Genomic DNA, 20,831 nt, shown 5'->3' with positions numbered 1-20,831 from the left:
GTTTTATGCTCTAGTCGATCGTTTGTTGAGTTAATTGAGTGATTGAATCTTGTTTTTAGGCTTTGGAAGCCTTGGGATTTGCCCTTGCATGGACTTAACATCAGGTGGGTACTAAAACCCCTTCTTCTTCAAGTTTTAGCCGTCAAAAAACGGGACTGTTGACGCCACACGGTTATGTGTTAAGCCGTGTAATACACTATTTGTGCATTAGAAACACACGGGCTAAGGACACATGCGTGTGTCCAGGCCGTGTAACACATTGTTTATGCATTGAGACCCCATGGAAAAATGACACGGACGTGTGCTAGGTTGTGTGGAGCCACATGGGCCAATTATCCAGGCCGTGTGAAACCATACAAGCGTGTGGAGCAAAAATTTGAAATTTGTAATAGCGCGTTTTTCATTGGTGTCAAAAATAGTGGTTTCAGGGCCACCAAATCTGACGAGTAAGTTCGTAAATATTATTATTTAATATTTATGAGTCAAATATGGTTTTAAAAAGGTTTTTAATTTGATAATTTATGTTATATAAGCAATTTATTAAATTCAAGCGGTAAGACCTTAAGGTCAAATGGTTTTAGAAAATGAGGTATCAGGACCTCGTTTCTATAAACTGAGTCGTAAATATTATAAATATTTACAGAGTGTCATTAAGGTGGTATTAAAGTTTCATTGAAAAATTTTAACGTTTCGATAGTTAGTTAATTAAAAAGGATTAAATCATAAAAGATGTAAAATTTGATCACTATTTAATTTAAGTGATTAAATGGTTTATTAAATAAAGGAAAAGGGACATAAATGGTAATTAAACCATTTAAGAATTTACTGGGAAATATTGGGCATGAATTTGGTGTTTTATTTAATTTTTAACCAAGGTTAAAATGATAAATTAATTAAATTAAACAAAACATAAGTAAAAGATAATGGTTTTCTTCTTTTATTTGTTTTCTTCACCATTCAATGTCCATGGAAGCATGAAGCTAAGTTTCAGCCATGGTGAAATTTCATGCATGATATGTAATTTTAGCCCTGGTTCTTTTAAATTTTATGTTTTTGAGATCATTGCAACTAGGTCCAGCTAGCCCGTACCTTCGATTTTGAAATTGTTAAAGATATTAAATGTTATCATTGATTAATTTATATGATTTTAGATATTAAATGATGAATTTTCAACGTTGGTTGATATTTAAAAGTATTTTGTTAAGTAATTTTGATGAATTTTCTGATTAAGGACTAAATTCTTGAAATAGTAAAAATATAACGATTTGTTGTGAAATTATTACAAATGTGGGCTGTTTTGTGTGCCATGAATATTCGGCTAATGAGAATTGACATTAAAAATGGTTAATTTGCATGTTTAAGGCTCAAGGACTAAATTGAATAAAAGTAAAATTTTAGGGGCAATTTTGTAAAAATGTAAAAAATGAATAAATTGCATAAAATAAATTGTTTTACTGTCTAAATTAATGAATTGAATGAAATTATTAATTAGATCAATGGAGGATGGAAAATTACCAAAAAACCCTTATACTTTGATATTTCTACAATTTAGCCTGGTAAGTTCATAATACGATTATTATTATTAATTGAATTGAATGTTTCATACTATTTCATTATTGGTTAAATCTTGAATGTCATTTAGCTATGTTTTAAGAAATAGAAACATAACCTTATTCGAGCTTTGTGTCTAGCAGGCTTTGTGCTGGTGATATTTGGGCTCTATGCCTAGCAGGCTTTATACCGGTGTATTATATCAGGCTTTGTGCCTAGCAGGCTTTGTGTCAGTGTGTTATATCAACCTTTGAGCCTGGCAGTCTTCGTACCAATATATTGTACCAAGTAAGTTATACTGAAAATATTATTTCCATTATTTGATGTTATTTCATTTGATTCAACGAGTATGAAAAGGATGGGATTGGTAAGTATTCAAAAGAATTATGTCATAAATCTATGAAAAGGAATAAAAAGGTAATGTTCAACGAAAGGATGTTTATGTTCATGAAATTAATGATCTCAAGTGATGTTATTCATATATATGACTTACCTTATGATATTTCAAGTGAATTATGAGTATATGCACTAACTGGTGTAATGATGATCATATATAGGCTTGTGTCAAGTTTTCGTAATTGGTCTATGTTTATGCTTACGTCTTGTGTTATGCAAATGATACAAGTGAGGAAATGTAATATAACAGTAAGTTCATAATTGAGATGTAATGTGATAATGTAAATGCATTGATGGGTTAAAGGGTCTACTTATCTGTGAGAAATTTACTTAATTTATGGATGAATTTATCTAGGTTGTGGATAGATACACTAATTTTTGAGTTGATAATGTCTTTTAAGCTAAAGTAAGTAAATGGAAGGTTTGATAAATCTTGTGGCATTGGTTTATGTTTATGTTTACCTTATAAAGTTCTTATTGAAATGAAATGCTATGTTTCAAAATTTATATGAGCTTACTAAGCATTCGTTGCTTATGTTGTTATTTTTCCTTTACTTTTTAGATTATCGGAAGATTGACTGGTTTGGAAGTTCGTCGAAGATCTATCATACTATCGAGCGATTATAGCGGTAGTTCTTAATGTTTTAGCAAAAGTTATAATGGCATGTATAGGTGGACTTGTGTTTGATGTTTGTTTAAATGCTTAGACATGAATTTTGGTATGTATAAGTTGGTTGTTTGCTGCCAATTTGGTACTTATATGGTAAAAATGGTTAGTTTAAGCTGAAGTGATATAGGTCAATTTGTGATAAGTTTGAGATGAAAATGATTTAGGTGTTGATGAATGAAAAGTGTCAAGTACATGTATATGTTTAAGTAAATTTGTATGTTTGCTTTTGAGGTGCCTATATGGCATATTGGTTGAATGGTATTTGATAATTTGAATTGGTCATTTTATGCATATTTGAATATGTTTTGATGCCTTGGTCATATGTACAAATTGTGTTTAGGTGCATGCTTGATTTTACCAATTTCTTGTCCACACAACCTAAGACACATGTGTGACACACGGTCATGTGACACAGCCGTGCGTCCCCTGTAGGTTTTTTAAGGTTGCATTTCAAGAGTTACCCGACCTAGTACACGGGCATGTGGCTTGGTCGTGTAACCCAAGTTAGAGAGTTACACGGGCATAGACACGGGCTGGGACACGACCGTGTGTCCCTACTTCGAATGTCCACACAGCCTGAGAACAGGCGTGTGTCTCAGCCGAGTGAATTTTTCAATCTTTTTCCATGAAGTTTTAAATGTTTCTGATTTAGTCCTGAATCGTTTCTAAAGTGTTTCTAAAGCCTCGAGGGCTCGAATTAGAGACGTTATGCATGTGTTTGACTAGAATTTGCAATGATTACGAAATGTTGAGAATGAATTATTTGAGTTACATTTTTACGGTAATGCTTTGTAACGCTATTCTAGCGACAGATATGGGTTAGGGGTATTATAGAATTTCTCTCTCGAGCCACAAGCGTCATTTGAAACGAATGCAGGCCTTCTGTGAGACCCGTATGATTTGACTTAAACTGTATAATGCTATTTATTGATATGAGGCTGAGTACTGGAAATCTGTATGTGTGTACTATGTATGACGTCTGTTAAGGATATTAATTATTCTATACGAACATGAAATGTCTGCTATAAGCGCCACTAAAATAATTTACGAATTTAATTACCCAATCCTCTAATTGTGCCTAAATCAACTAAAAAGTGCTCAGAACTCTATTTATCAAATATCCTTAAATTGGATATTTTTAAATATCCGAATTTGTAATCCGAATTAAAAGTATGATGCACTGCCCTGCACTACATAAACTGCCGACACTACGAGCTAACATCAACAACCTTTGAAAACGTCCCTGACAGTTACTTTTTAAAGTCCATATTTCGCTGCCTTTTAAGCAGATTGTGTGTTATTACTTATTACTGCCATAAAAAGGCTAAGACATACAAGTGTAATTGAATAACTAAAAAAAATGGTTGTTGCACTGTATCTTGAAAAAAGCCGACAATGTCGTTTGAACATGACATATAAGATCATTTCTTTTGTATGAATATAGTTCCCACAAAATCAGTGTAAACTTTTTAAAACCGACGAACAAGCCCTAACCAAAACAACCGACAACCCTCTTAGCGGAGTATCCTCCACGCAAAGACAAAAAAGCCTTATCCGTCTTCATATATTTAATATTACAAACCATCCAAGTTGTCCAAAAGAGAGGAGATGCTGCCGTATGACAGCCTTGAAGGGGCGGAATTGGCATTAGGAAGGAACTTAACGGTGGCAGAGAGATTATGGTTTAGTTATTCGGCTCATAAATCTGATTACATATTGTACACACATAATTGTTTATTTGTGTTTTTGGTGTTCTCTTTGGTACCGTTGCCCTGGGCATTGGTGGAGTTGTATTGGTTCGACGCTGTCGATAGATTCAAGCTTCAACCGAGAGTGAAGAGATCGTTCCCGGAGTTGTTTAAATGTTATAAAGATGTTCTTCATCAGTTTATCTTTGTGGTTGCCCCTCTCATTGCTGTTTCTTTCCCTGTTCTAGAGGTACGTACAATGCATAGCTTCTTAGGGTTGAGGAAAATTTATTAATAACCATACACTGACTTAAACAAAAACTTTCGAATAATTTAATGATTTAAATAAAAATTTTAAATAATTTAACGATTAAAACGTAAACTTATATTTATTTACTTAAAAATTATGTTTTTAAAGAAATATTTATGAAAAATAATTTAAAAGTTTATAAAATAATGCTGGAAAGCCATAAAAGAAAATTTGTCGGAATGAAGTTCAAAAACTCAAAATCGAAAATTGGAAAAAAAAATCAAAAACCAAACAAAATAGAAACAAATTATCATCACCAGTTCAAAAATTTTAAAAAGAAATCGAATAGAATGGTGAGTGTTACCAATGGATCCACCATACTCTCCATTTAATAATACTAGTTATGATTTTTTTAATCAAAACAAGTGCTACAAATTCCACATATACATGGCTAGAATTCCGGACCCAATACTAACTGACGTAAAATCAAATCTTGTCATTGAAATTAATATTAACGCTCATCTAAATAGAACTTTTAATAACAAGAAACTTTAAACTTAATTTAATTAGTTCATATCGAGAACACAACATATTTAAGTTTGATTTCAATCACTCCTGGGTAAAATTATTATGGAAGCATTTGTATTAAGAGTTGGATTGCATTTGTCTCCTTTATTAAAAAAAAGGATCAAACTAATCCCTAAACGTTAGATCAAAAATTAAATTGGTCCTTTAGTTCTACTGTAAAAATTAATTCCTATATATTAGTATGAGGTACACATGGCACATCACGTGTCACTATTCGTTTATTTTGTTAGCCATACCAATTTTCAATAGTAGAAATGACTTTATTTTTATTTAAAAAAGATCAGTTTGCTCATTGATTTAATGTAGAGTAATTAAATTACTTATTTTTTAATAGAGAAAGTAAAATGCAATCCGACACTTAATAGAGAGGAATCCATAGTTCCAACATATTGATTATTGAAAGATTTTTAATGTTGATGGGGCAGTGCGTTGGGATCCATACGAGCTTGCCACTGCCAACAAAATGGGAGGTAATTAGCCAATTGATGGTGTATTTTCTAGTGGAGGACTACACCAACTATTGGATTCATCGGTTCCTACATGGTGAATGGGGCTACGAGAAAATTCATTACATGCACCATGAATATAATGCCCCAATAGGGTTTGCAGCACCTTATGCCCATTGGGCTGAAATATTAATTTTGGGGATCCCAACATTCCTTGGTCCAGCCATGGTTCCATGCCATATGACGACATTGTGGTTATGGTCATCTCTACGCCAAGTTGAAGCCATCGAGACCCACAGCGGGTAACTAACTTTGCTCTTTTTTCTAATTCCACCCGACATCCTCAATTTGTAGTTTTGATTTTAAAACGATTTTCAAACTTTGAAACATTCGAATTGAATCCTAAAAATATCACTATTGCATTAATTTAGGTGTTAAATATAAGTTGACCATAGCTTAGATTTTAAATTTTGTCTTTGTTTCTATCTGGTCTTTTTGTCAATCTAGTTGCCAATTTAGGTGTTAATGTTAGCTTAAATTTGATGTAGATCATATGGATAAATTTGTAAATTCTCCATTTATTCAACAGCTAAAAGATTTAATTTGAATAATTTATATGTTGGGAGGAGTTAAAGAGAAAATTTCCTATTTAACCAAGGGGGTCAAGGCTTTGCTTTGCCACTAACTGTTTGGATAGCTTAGATTCCATGCGATGGGTACACACGTGTTTACAATTTGATCCATGTGTTTTAAATATACTCATCGTCATATTCAAATGGGCATTTAACGCCTAAATTGATGACTAGAATGAGTGAAGTGATTGGTATAATAATGTTATTTTAAAGATTCAATTATAATATTTTAAAATTTAGTCATGGATATCTTTTGATTTTATGTAGGTATAATTTTCCTTGGAGTCCCACCAAATTGATACCATTTTATGGAGGACCAGAGTATCATGATTTTCATCATTTTGTTGGGAGACAATGCCAAAGCAATTTTGCATCTATTTTTACATATTGTGATTATCTATATGGAACAGACAAGGTAAGATAAACTATTAAACTACCCAATAAATAACATTAGATGTCTGAAAAAAAAGTGAAAAGAAAAAGAAGAAGAAGAAGCAATTTCTTTAAACATTTAGATTTTATTTCTATTTTATTTTGATTTTTTTAATTTGTAATAATGTATTGCAGGGTTATCGTCGCCACAAACAAGCCGTTAAAAAGGTATTTTTAATTTAATAAAAGTATTGTCCTCTTTGAATATTAGTGAATATTGCGAATTTTATATACGTTTTTGTTAAAATTTTAACGATCCTCTAAAAAATAATAATCTAATTTAAGTCTTCTTTAACATAATTTTAATATCTCCAAAAATTTATAATTTATTTTGATTCTTTAAACAATTTATTTCTAAAATTTACATTTTTCTTTTGTAGCTTAAGGAGCAAGTGAAGAAGCACTTGGAGTGATCTCAGAATCTCAAAATAAATATATTTGTATTTGGTTATTGGACCCAAAAATAAAATTGAGGGCTGTTAGATTTAAAATTATTAAAATTAAGTAATAAATTAAAATTCATATATAAAATAAATGAAAAGCTAGAATATAAATTTATAAATCAATACAAAAGTTCCAAAAATTTATAATTTAGTTTGATCTTCAAAAGTAAATTTCTAATTTTGTCCCTGAAATTAAGACTTAGATACAAGTCTTACGATATGTTAGACACTAATGAAATAAAGGGAAAAAAATTAATGTGAATAAAAATCTTATTTCTCCTTTAAAGATTAAAAATAAAAGATATAATAATAAATTTAATTTTTCGTTTAAATTTATTTTAGTTTAAATTAAAATAATTATTTGGTTCTTTGTTGAATCATATTTTATAATAGTTAATTCTGATTATAGATATTCGAATATGTACTTTTATATTTACCTTTGTAATTGTATTTATAATTGCTTTTGAAATTTAAATATATAAAAAAACTAAAATTATAAGCATTTTATAATTAGTGAATTTGGGTATTTGAATATAACTTTGTTCTCTCAATAAATAATACAAATTCAAATAATGAATATTTGGGATACATTATAAGTCCTTTGGTAATTGGACCCAAAAATAAAAATAAAAACCAAAACGATTAGATTTTGAATTATTAAAATTAATCAATAAATTTAAAAATGTTATAAAAATAAATAAGAAAATAAAATATAAAATTATAAATTAATATAAAATTAAATTTTTTTGGAGCTTCTAAAATTTTACTTTTTACGATTTAGAAATAAATATGTGTTATCAATTGGAAAATAAATTACAAATCAGATTTTTGAATATTAAGATGTAACTTTTTAAATTTACAAAATTGATTAATAATGTTATAAATTGAGTTATAATTGTCAAATTAAACAAGGAGAGAAATAATATGTGAACTCCCCAACCCAGTTTAGATGTTGACCCAAATTTAGAAGATTACATCAGCCACTGAGATGGCCTAGCAAGATTATCGTAATTTTTGAAAATAATTATTTTAAAACATTTATTTAGCTTAGTAGAAAACTTAGTTTAAATGTCAATTCATTATTCCTCAACGTTTTAATTATCATCTAGCAACAGAAAAGTTGATATTTACTTTATGTATTTAATAAAACCCGAGGTTCATGCATACTAAATAATAATCGAAACATAATATCCTAAGAATTCAAATAAAATATCATGCAGAATAAAAACAAACCTAAGTTCTAAATCCCATGCCACAGTTTGAGATAAAATATTATAGTCCTTAAATAATAAAATAAATCAAAAGAATAAGTCTTAATAAATTGGAAATAAAATAGGCTATGTTGAGACCCTCCAGATGTCGTGCCCACATCCTAACCCAGTGGGTTATCTGTAAGGATGAAAATTTTAAGGGGTTGAGTTGTGATGCTCAATGTGAGTTTATTTACAATAAAATCAAAGGAAAAAGTTGTTAAGACACATTAAATAACATAGCATAAAATAATCATAGATAACATTGTAGTTCAGAGTATCGATTTTTCAATGCAACCATCATTAACATATCAGAACTCACAATAACAGTTTTTAGAATAACCAAGTTCTCAGATTTGCCCACAAAAATCATAATCATATGCACATGTATATTTTCACACATATGAATATGTATATGTCTCATAACATAACTTCCAGATTTGTATGCACATGATTTATAGGATGTCATACAATTTCGGGCTTAAACAGAATATATTCTACCCCACTGTTATACACCATAATGGAGTTCCCCAAAACTCTTTCCTCCAACACATCGGTATGTGGATAAACCACTACTAGTTCGCAGATAATAACTAGCAAGATCCTACAGTTGGAATCTTCTTTCGTCTATGGATTCACAACAATAAGTATTGCAAATGAAACCTGCTTTTGGCTATAGATTTTACAACATAATCATGCCGTTGGAATTGGCCTTCGGCTGTGGATACATTGTAGTCCTGCAGATGGAATCTGCCTTTGTCTGTGGGTGCACATCAAAACTGATTAATGTAGATAAACTGGCAAACTTCCTCCAATTAATGCAGATAAATTGTCTCAACCCATGCAATGCAATGCGACTCGTTGAATACAAATAGAATAAATAGTATTTAATTTACTAATAGATGACAAATTAGCAACAAAGTCATGTTTTTTAATGTATTCAGATTTCATTATCATAGGGCATGTCATTCATACAATTGTAAGTATAAATACAATAGTAGCATATACAATTCATAATTCATGCAATTATTCATAAATATAAATAGCACAATCATTTGATCAATCATGAATTCTAGCATATTTCCTATCATCAGGGACCTAATTGTAGAATTTAATTCAATAAAAATAGTTCAGAAGCTATTAAGGGACTAATCTGATCAAAACATAAAATTTAAGTCAAAACTATAAATTCTGAGTTACAGGGACACATGGCCGTGTAACTAGACCATGTGGAGGGGTTACACAACCGTGTGAGAAACTGTGGTCGTGTGTAGAGGTGTTCATGGGCCAGGCCGGGCCGGGTTCGGGTGCCATTTATTGGGATCGGGCCTGGTCGGGCCCAAAAAATGGGCCTAAAATTTTGTCCAAGCCCGACGCAGATAAAAATACTAAAACCCGGGCTCGGCCCGACCCGGTTCGCCCGTATTAATTTTTTATATTATTTTTAAATATATATTATACATCAAAATACAAAAATATCAAAATAAATATTTCCCAACAAATTAAAAATAAATTTTAAAAATATGTAGACTTAAATAACACTAAGATAAATGCAACTTAACAAGCAAATGCTTCTAAAATAAAAAAAAATTAACAAATGCCTTTAAAATAATAAGAAAATTAACAATAAAATAAATTTTATACAATATCCAAACAATAACAACAAAATAATAACAACATAATAGTAAAATGGTAGCAAAATAGGAGAAAACAACAAGAAAATAACATTCAAAAATAAAAAAAAATATGCAGATTTTTTTTGTCCTTTAGTGATTCGGGCAGGGCCCGGGCTAAAAATACCTTACCCGAGGCCCGGCCCATTTTTTAAACGGGCCTTATTTTTTTATCCAACCCCATTTTTCGGGCCTATATTTTTGCCCAAACCCTCCCACATTCGGGCGGGCCTTCGGGCCGTGCCGGGTAGCCCGGCCCATGCACACCTCTAGTCGTGTGGCATTCGAAACTACAACCTACAAAGGTGACACGGCCGTGTGGCAGGCCGTGTGAGAAGCAAAAGCCTAGGGTTTAAGGGGGACATGATCTTATATGGTGGTCATGTGGTCTACACGGATGGCTTATACGCCCGCCCGTGTGGCTAACTGTGTGGTCTGACCTAAGCTCACTTTTACCTCAATTTTCTCATAAAATAACACACACCTGACTTCTGAGATCTTGAACATCGTTCCTTGTGCCTAGATTTGATTTGGGGTACTTGGAATGGGTCCTTCAAATGGAATTTACGCACGAATCAATAATAGTTTTCAGGATTTATCAAAATTATCATGATTTTTGGGAAAAACTCGTTAAAGATTCGTAATAGAGTTGAAAGTTTAACAAGAACGATGAAATCTCAGAATTTATGGGTTCTACAAATTGGAACGAGAGTACTTACAGAGGTTTTGATGAGAGTTTGAGGATTATCAATGCAAGATTTAACAATTCGAAGAAAGAACGATTTAATCGGGACTCGATTTTGATTTGAGATTCAAGAGGTTAATTTCCAACAAAGAATGTAAAATTTCTTTATGGAAAGAAAATGGAGAATTAAGGAAAAAGAAAAATTTAAAGATATAAGGGAAAAATTCTTTTTAGAGTTTGAAGAGGAAATAAAACCCTTGTATGAATAAGAATAAGGATTAAATACATAAAGTTTAAAATTTTGAGGGGCTAAAGGGTAAAATACCCTTTTTGCCGAAAAATGAAAGAAAATGAAAATGGATTTGGCATGACTTGAACCTAGGGGATGAGAAAAAAATGCTAAATTCTTACCATTTGAGTTGCTACCCATTCTTAGCCTATTTCTACCACATTTAATATATATATTAGATTGAGTTTATTCCTTAGTTGCTAAAAGAAAAATAAAACAAAATAAAAAGAGTAGGATTTGAGCATTAGTTCTCTAAATAATATCTTAAGCTCTTAGTCATCAAGACTAAGGATTTCTTAGTGTTTTTATTATTTCTAACTCTGTGGATTTTAGGGTGTTACATAATATGTGAGTTTTTCGTTCATATTTTATTTCGATTTAAGCTTTATTACATCTGAATTCTATCTAAGTCTATCCATGGCCTCTATGAATATAAAAGGTTCATGACACTTCAAATCCATAACCTTTATTAATATTAAGGGTTCACGCGATTCTCGTAGAATAAATGATGTAGATGTATTGTCTTCTTAGCTCTCTTCAAAGTGAAGGACAAAATCTCGAAGACACATTATTCATTAACAGTATTCAAAAGGGACTAAAGCATAGCCAAGGCATAGGTAAATAAAAAATTTTAACCCTCTAAAAAATAATATTCCAATTTAACCCCTTTTTGGTTCCTCTAAAAGTTAATTTTTTTTTTCTTGTGTAGCTTAAGTAGCAAGTCAAGAAGCACTAAGAGAGATCTCAAGGAACTTAAAAATAAATAATCTATCTTAATTTACATTGTTAGTCTTTTGGTTATTGGGCCCAAAAACTTAAAAAAAATGGGCTATTAGAAATAGAATTACTAAGGTGCTATTAGTAAACTTAAAAATTAAGTGTCGAAAAAATAAATGTTTAGTATTTAAGTATTGTAAACTTAATTTAAGTTATAATATATGTTTGATATATTGCTTAAAATTAAGTACGTAATATAATTAGATTATTTAATAAATATAATTTTTGAATTATACAAAAAATTCTATTAAGTTATTTTCATTTTGAATTATCAACTGTACCTAGAAAATTAATCATTGAAAATATTTATTTTCAATTGATTTAATTTATTTTTGAATAGTTAATCAAACAAAGCTTAAAATTAAGTAATAAATTTTAAAATCATATATACAAATAAATAAACAAATAATTTATAAATTAATATAATATTAAATTTTATTTTGATCCTTCCAAAAGTTTATAATTTCAATTCTTATCTTCAAAAAAAATTCTAATTTCACCCCTATTTAGAAACTAAGATATAGATGCAAGTTGAAATTACCTTTTGTTTGGAGTTATTCTAAGTTATTGTTTTGTTTGTTGTTCAAACAATAATTAAAACAAGAGATGGGATAAGGCAATATAACAAGATAGAAAAGAAAGTAAGAATATCAATGGAATAAATTTGTTAACGCAGTTCGTATTTAACAATCTTACTTATGCGAAGTCTAGTTTAGAGAATAATTTTATTCAACAATTAACTCAGTACAACTCTTGATTTAAGCACAATCTATCCTCACACTAGAAGATAACTGCAACCTCAAAGTTTTCCCAAATTGTTACAATCACTCTCCAAAAAGTCTTACTTTACAATCAATATAACTCTCCCAAGAATGCCAAAGAAAAGGGTGTCACAATACTGAGTATAAGATAGTAAAATGCCAAAATACTAAGTACAAGATAGTAAAATACACAACAAAAGAACACTCCAAAAGCACGCCCTTATTGTTAGAGATGGTAGCCTATAAACAGACTTGTATAAATTTATCCCAAGTCAAAATAGGATAAGTTAACAACCTTCAACAAATTCAATTAAATCTGATCAGTAAATCAATCTACCACTTGAAGTAAATCTAAATCTGTAAAGCTTATCATCCTTTAAAATAGCAAGATAGAGTCCAAGCCCAATAAGAAATCTCCTAATTCCTTCGAGATTATTGCCTCACTTGGTTAAGAACTTAAAGCTCTTTTAATTCGGTTCCTTATACACAAATACGTCCAACACGTCCTACGTTTCCCACTTAATAAAAATATAAATAACTAATATTATTTTTATATAAATCAAAATTGTCAACAAAATAAAATTATTGTATTTTTAAATAATTTTGCTTTCAACTTTTAAATTTTAGTTAAACTATTTTTTACAAAAAATTTATTAAACTATTATAATTTTAACGTAACCGACGTAACAGTTTATGTGGCAATCTATTTCTACTCTATAAAATATTCATAAAAATTTTTAAAAATCTATATCAATAATGAAGTACATCTAAATTGTAACACAGATTGCATGTATGTCTAAATTTTACAATAATTAAAGAAATTAATTTTCAAATCAAATAAAATTGAAAGCATAAATAAATTTAAAATTAAAAGAGTTTAATTTATCAATTATTATTTTAGCTTTTTATTTATATAATTTTAATATTAAATATTAAATATAATATGCTGTCTTACTTTATGTTAGACAATAATGATGAAAATGAGATAATGTGTAAGTTCTCCTTTTAATTTAAGTCACAAATGTGGTACAGTTGGGCATCAAATTTAACACCTTACACCCTATCATATAATTCATAAATTAGGCCAAAATTAAATGATCAAAATTTACTTCAATTTATTAAATTATTAACCGATATAAGAGTATCCTCCACGCAAAGGAAAAAAAAAACCCTTATTCAATATTACAAACCATCCAAGTTATCCAAAAGAGAGGAGATGCTCCTTTGAGGGGCAGGATGGCCTTTAGGGAGGAACTTAACGGTGGTAGAGAGATTATAGTTTAGTTATTCGGCTGATAAATCCGATTACATATTGTACACATATAATTGTTCCATTGCTTTAGGCATTGGTGGAGTTGTATTGGTCCAACGCTGTCGATAGATTCAAGCTTCAACCGAGAGTGAAGAAATCCTTCCGGGAGTTGTTTAAATGCTATAAAGATGTTCTTTATCATTTTATCTTTATGGTTGTCCCTCTCATCACTGTTTCTTTCCCTGTTTTAGATGTACGGACAATTCATAGCTGTTTAAGGTTAAGGAAAAATTTATATTAGTAACCATCTTATGACTTAAACAAAAATTTTAAAATAATTTAATAATTTAAATAAAAATTTTAAAATAATTTAAAGATAAAAACATAAATTTATATTTATATTTATATACTTAAAATTTATGTTTTTAAAAAATATTTATGAAAAATGATTTAAAAACTTTATAAAATAACGACGAAAGCCATAAAAGAAAATTTGTCGAAATGAAGTTCAAAAACCCAACATCAAAAATTGGGTAAAAAAAACAATAAAAAACCAAACAAAATAGTAGCAAATTATCATGTACAGTTCAAAAAATTTAAAAAGAAACCGAATAAAATGACGAGTGTTACCAATGGATTCACCATACACTCCATTTAATAATACTAGTAATGATTGTTTTAATCGAAACAAGTGTTACAAATTCCACATATACATGGTTAGAATTCTGAACTCAATACTAACTGATTTAAAACCTAATTCTTGTCATTAAAATCAATCTTGACACTTATCTAAATAGAACTTTTAGTAACAAGAAACTTTAAACCTGATCTAATTAGTTCGTATAGAGAACACAATATATTTAAGTTTGATTTCAATCACTCTTAGGTAAAATTATTATGGAAGCATTTGTATTAAGAGTTAGATTGCATTTTGTCTCCTTTATTCAAAAAAATGAGCAAACTAATCCCTATATGTTAGATCAAAAATTAAATTGGTTCTTCAGTTCTATTATTAAAATTAATTCCTATATATTAGCATGAGATACACATGGCACATCACGTGTCACTATTCGATTATTTTGTTAGCCATACCAGTTTTCAATAGTAAAAATGACTAAATATTTTTATAAAAAAGATCGATTTGTTCATTGATTTAATGTATAGGGATTAAATTACCTATTTTTTTAATAGAGAACGTAAAATGCAATTCGACACTTAATAGAGAAGGATCCATAGTTCCAACATGTTGATTATTGAAAGGTTTTTTAATGTTGATGGGGCAGTGGGTTGGGATTCGTACGGGCTTCCCACTGCCAACAAAATGGGAGGTAATTAACCAATTGATAGTGTATTATCTAGTGGAGGACAACACCAACTATTGGATTCATCGGTTCCTACATGGTGAATGGGGCTACGAGAAAATTCATTACATGCACCATGAATGTAATACCCCAATAGGGTTTGCAGCACCTTATGCCCATTGGGCTGAAATATTAATTTTGGGGATCCCAACATTCCTTGGTCCAGCCATGGTTCCATGCCATATGACCACATTATGGCTATGGTCATATCTACGCCAAGTTGAAGCCATCGAGATCCACAGCGAGTAACTAACTTTGCTCTTCTGTCTAATTCCACCCAACATCCTCAATTTGTAGTTTTGATTTTAAAATGGTTTTCAAATTTTGAAACATTCGAATTGAATCCTAAAAAATCACTATTGCATCAATTTAGGTGTTAAATATAAGTTGACCAGAGCTTAGATTTTAAATTTTGTCTTTGTTTCTATCTGGTCTTTTTGTTAATCTAGCTACCAATTTAGGTGTTAACGTTAGCTTAAATTTGATGTAGATCATATGGATAAATTTGTAAACACATTTGTCCATACTGTATGTAGCAGTGCAGTCTGGAATTTTATTTAGGGGGTCAAGATAAAACTTTATAATTTTCTGAGGGACCAAGGTTAAACAAAGTGTTAAAATGCTTAAATTATATTATCAATATTTTTCTGAAAGGTCAAAAAATGTAAATTCTCCATTTATTCAAGAGCTAAAAGACTTAATTTGAATGATTTATATGTTGGGAGAAGTTGAAGAGACATTTTCCCTTTTAAGCAAGGGGGTCAAGGCTTTGCTTTGCCACTGACTGTTTGGATAGCTCAAATTCCATGTGATAGGTACACACGTGTTTACAATTTGATCAATATATTTTAAATATGCTCAGTGTCATATTCAAACAAGCATTTAATGCCTAAATTAATGACTAGTATGAGTGAAGTGATTGGTATAATAATGATACTTTAAAGATTCAATTATAATATTTTGAAGTTTAGTCATGGATATCTTTTGATTTTATGTAGGTATAATTTTCCTTGGAGTCCCACCAAATTGATACCATTTTATGAAGGACCAGAGTACCATGATTTTCATCATTTTGTTGGGAGGCAATAACAAAGCAATTTTGCATCTATTTTTACATATTGTGATTATCTATATGGAACACAGAAGGTAAGATGAACTATTAAACTACCCAATAAACAACATTAGATGACCGAAAAAAATGTAAAAAAAAGAAGAAGAAGAAAAAGAAATTTCTTTAAACATTTAGATTCTATATCTATTTTATTTTTCTTTTTTAATTTGTAATAATGTATTGCAAGGTTATCGTCGCCACAAACAAGCCGTTAATAAAGGTATTTTTAATTAAGTAAAAGTATTATCCTCTTTAAATATTAGTGAATAGTGCAATTTTATATCAGTTTTCTTAAAAATACAATACTGTGTTAAAATTTTAACTATATAAAAATTTTAACAATCCTCTAAAAAATAATAATTGTCGAAACCATTTTCTAAATCGAGTTTTGGAAAATGGAAATCGATTTTAAAAACGAAAACGGGAGTCGCCACTAATCTTTTTAGGTGTGATTGGATCACCTTTAAAACATTTTGTTTTAAAATCATTAGTTTTGGTCCACGAAATAAAAGAATGGGTTCGGGAGTTAGTTACGTACGAGGAAGGATTAGCACCCTCGTAACGCCCAAAAATTGGTACCTAATTGATTATCAAATGTCTTTAATGTCGAAAATTTAAAAATTTTAAGATATAATCCTCTTTAAAATATTTGAAAATTTGGGTTTACTTGTATCAAAGTATCAACTATAAGTTAGCCCTTAGAAATCTCTATCACAAAATAGCAAAATGTTACATCCAGTAAGTTAGGACATATCACTTTGCAATTCCAAGACAGTCATTTATATTTCGAAATCCTTTAAAAACTTTAGAAGGGTACTTGACTATTCGAACTTAACGAGAAAAGTTGCAACCCAATAAGTTAGGGCACTACTTTTTCGAAATTTCCAAACACCAAGTATTGCCTTTATATTTTTTGAAAATTTTAGAGCCTTGTCTTTTAAAGATGATGCTGAAAATCGATACATCATAAATCATAATAATATGTTATTGTTCTAGGTAGATAAAAATGAATACTATGATATAAAGAATAATATATCTGAAGCAAAAAAATGCAAACAAAGATATATGTATAACATGTATTGAAAATGAATAAACAAAGTATATAAACACATGAAATAATATTTAAATGATGCTTGATAAAAAACATAAATAATGTATGATATACAAATAAAAGAAATATAGTGCATAAAATAAACTTAACACATACGTGATACATACAATATAAAACATGTGAAAAGAAACTAATATATAAAAAGGAGTAATTGATTGCTAACAAAATATACATGCAATTAAAAAACAAGACATTTCATAACCATTTTAAAATAGCATTTAATAGATAATATAATAAAAGAATAATAATTATATGATAATATATTGGTTTAGAAGTATGTAAGAGATTTCATAATATAACAATATTAGTTTAAAAAATAATATATAGTAAATAAATAAATAATTAATAAAAATATATAGTGTGAGTTAAAAATATGATTTAATAATAATAATTTTCATTTTTTGAAATAATATATACAATATAAATGTAAATAATATAATTGACTATACATGATATACATAACATATATAAAAATAAATAAATATTATATAATAAAATGTAATATAAATATATAAGAATTATAATAGATATAATATAAAATAACATGTAAATATATATATAATTAATAAATATATAATATAAGTGAAAAATATAATAATATATAAAAATAGTGATAATTTGAGGAAAATATTATATATTATACATATAAAATAACACTTTTAATAATTTTAAAGTATAAAAGTAAAATTAAAATTAATCAAATATTAATAAAATATATATAGTAATAAAATAGGAGCAAATTTAAGGTTTTGTAAAGCTGTGGTAAATTTAAAAGCTAAAGTGAATTAAGGCTCAATTTGAAACACCATAAAATCAAAGGGGTTCTTGAGCAAATAACCCTCTTTCAAAACGTCGCGTTTCCCCTAATACGATTGCAAATCCTTGGGGGTCGAATTGAAATGAATAAAATGTTAATGCCAAATTTCACAATAAATAAAATAGAATTGAAAGTATAAAAATAGCGAGAGGATCAATTGGGTAATTAACCCACTTTGCAAAAACGCGCGGATCCTCCCTGGGTAATCGGGTCAATGTGCGGATCCTGGGGTTACAAAACGGTGTCGTTCCACTGGGATTATATAACCCAAAATTTAGCCCAAAAAAAACATTTTACACTAGTTATAAAAAAAAGTTTGAGAGTCTCCACAGTAGGGAAAAGAAGGCTCCCTGGTTTCGGCCTCTGGCCACCAGATCGTATTCGCCTCACGCGCCTCACGCGCCGTCGCTAGCGGTGGTCTGAAGGCTTAGAACCTTCGTCCTTCCACAGGTAACTTATTCTCCTTTTATTCCTTCACTTCGTGTATATTAAAGCAGTTTATATGCACTTAAAAATAAAACATAAAATATGCGGTTAAATCACTTTTTGCGACTGTTGATAAGAATATCTGTGTATATTTTTCCCAAAATAAAACCTTGTGTGTTTACAATGAAGGGTTTTGGCTTTTATAGCCACCACTATATTTCATAAACTGGAAAGAAATCAAGGATTTCTTTCCATTTCGTCTACTGTATCCTATCTCTGATTATGATTTGCTTTGATCCTTTTTTGTTTCCTTTTTGTTTGCAGATAACCCACGAGAATCTCTCTCAATCACTGATGTTCGCACGTTAATGAAGCCAATGCCAGATTCTAGCATGTCTCGCGCGTTGATGGTGGTGGTGACGAAGGCTGGTGCCAAGGCGCTGATCACGGAAGTTGGACAGACGCGTCTGGAACCTTCTGCTTGCGGCGCGAGAAGATAGTGGGCAGAAACCCTAGGGTTTCTTGCATGGGGCTGCAACCATTTGGGTCAATTGGGCCTTAGGAAATTTTGGGTTTGTAACGGGTATAGGCATTTTGGGTTAAATGGTTTAATTGGGTCTTTCTGGGTTTGGGTTAGTAAGCTATGGGTGGCAATAGTGGGCTTGCTGAGTAGGGGTTAGTTTTGTAACCTGGACTGTTTATTTTTTTGAGTGGACTTTTAAAATATTTATTTATTTTTTATTTTTTTTTTGGTTGTTTAAGGCCCGGACAAATTTGGGCTCTTACAGCTGCCCCTCTTTGTTCATTGCTGTGTAACAGGAATCGAGCAAAGACTTATAGAAAGACCAAATTTGACCGACCTTACGGTTTTCAATCCCCTTTTTGACGACTGCTATGTTGATATCTTTGATCTGCTCATCGCCGAATAGAGATATTAAATCTGTAGCGAATCATCTTGAATTTGTTTGAGAACATTTGAGAGTTATATATGCTACATCCTTGATTTGTTCCTTGTAAGCATAAGGTTGCCAAGTCATCTTGAGTCTGTTTGAGAACATTTGAGTGTTATATTTGCAATGTTCTCGATTTGTTCCTTGTAAGCACAAGGATGCCAAATCATCTTGAGTCTATTTGAGAACGTCTGAGAGTCAAATCTACTATGTCCTCGATTTGTTCCTTGTGAGCACAAGGATGCCAAATCAACTTGGATCTGCTTCAATATAAACATCTGAAGTCTAGATCTGCTGCCTTTGAGAACGTCTGAGAGTCAAATCTACTATGTCCTCGATTTGTTCCTTGTAAGCACAAGGATGCCAAATCATCTTGAGTCTATTTGAGAACATTTAAGAGTCATATCTGCAACATCCTCGATTTGTTTCTTGTAAACACAAGAATACCAAATCATCTTGGATCTGCTTCAGCATAAACATCTGAAGGTTAGATCTACTATATTTGAGAACGTCTGAGAGTCAAATCTACTATGTCCTCGATTTGTTCCTTGTGAGCACAAGGATGCCAAATCAACTTGGATCTGCTTCAATATCAACATCTGAAGTCTAGATCTGCTGCCTTTGAGAACGTCCGAGAGTCAAATCTGCTATGTCCTCGATTTGTTCCTTGTAAGCACAGGGATGCCAAATCATCTTGAGTCTATTTGAGAACATTTGAGAGTCATATCTGCAACGTCCTCGATTTGTTTCTTGAATACCAAATCATCTTGGATCTGCTTCAGCATAAATGTCTGAAGTCTAGATCTGCTGTCTTCAATTTGTTCCTCATAAGCACAGGGATGCCATGTTGAAATCTTTAATCTTCATTGTCCCCTAGAGGACATGACCTGTAAGATGAGTATGTGTCTATGCCTAAGTATGCTATGATTGGAATGAGTCGAATGTCCTTAACATGTTATGATGCAAAGTGCTGGGAATATGACCCCTATCTCAGTGTCATCATTCATCCCTTCATTTGTCTTTCTCAAAATTTTATTCTGTAGGCCCTCTGAGGATGTCTGTAAGAATTGAATCATCCATTTCTTTTTTTGATTGGAAAAGAAATCCCTCGAGTTCCTTCATCCCTTACTTATGTGAATTTCTCGAACAATTGTCCTGTTTTAGTTTCTTGCATTATCTAGAAATCCCAAAGTAATATGCAAAACTTCGTTTGTGAAAATATTTTAGTTCATCTATCATTATTTCAATGCAACATATTTTAAAAATATCGGG

The 20,831-nt window shown here is 30.4% G+C and overlaps 1 protein-coding gene and 1 pseudogene across 1 annotated transcript; both read left to right on the top strand.

The window, feature by feature from the left end:
* The first annotated feature begins 4,069 nt into the window (after window positions 1-4,069).
* On the top strand, window positions 4,070-7,176 carry LOC108458637 (methylsterol monooxygenase 1-1-like). The gene is made up of 5 exons (XM_053023506.1): window positions 4,070-4,555; window positions 5,569-5,891; window positions 6,489-6,636; window positions 6,789-6,821; window positions 7,034-7,176. Exons 1-5 carry the CDS (start codon window positions 4,226-4,228, stop codon window positions 7,064-7,066), a joined length of 867 nt encoding a protein of 288 aa, XP_052879466.1. The 5' UTR covers window positions 4,070-4,225; the 3' UTR covers window positions 7,067-7,176.
* A 4,331-nt stretch (window positions 7,177-11,507) lies between these two features.
* LOC108458636 (methylsterol monooxygenase 1-1-like) lies at window positions 11,508-19,109 on the top strand (annotated as a pseudogene).
* Window positions 19,110-20,831: the final 1,722 nt, after the last annotated feature.

The sequence above is a fragment of the Gossypium arboreum genome, chromosome 12 (assembly GCF_025698485.1).
Source record: "Gossypium arboreum isolate Shixiya-1 chromosome 12, ASM2569848v2, whole genome shotgun sequence".
NCBI classification, from domain to species: Eukaryota; Viridiplantae; Streptophyta; class Magnoliopsida; order Malvales; family Malvaceae; genus Gossypium; species Gossypium arboreum.
Note: the sequence above shows the minus strand (reverse complement) of the source record. Positions and strands in the feature narration are given on the sequence as shown.

Excerpts from the sequence above, each read along its gene's own strand:
- LOC108458637 (XM_053023506.1), top strand. The coding sequence starts at position 4,226 with ATGCTGCCGTATGACAGCCTTGAAGGGGCGGAATTGGCATTAGGAAGG. Across the intron at positions 6,637-6,788 it reads ATCTATATGGAACAGACAAG|GGTTATCGTCGCCACAAACA; the intron begins GTAAGATAAACT and ends AATGTATTGCAG. Across the intron at positions 6,822-7,033 it reads ACAAACAAGCCGTTAAAAAG|CTTAAGGAGCAAGTGAAGAA; the intron begins GTATTTTTAATT and ends TTTCTTTTGTAG.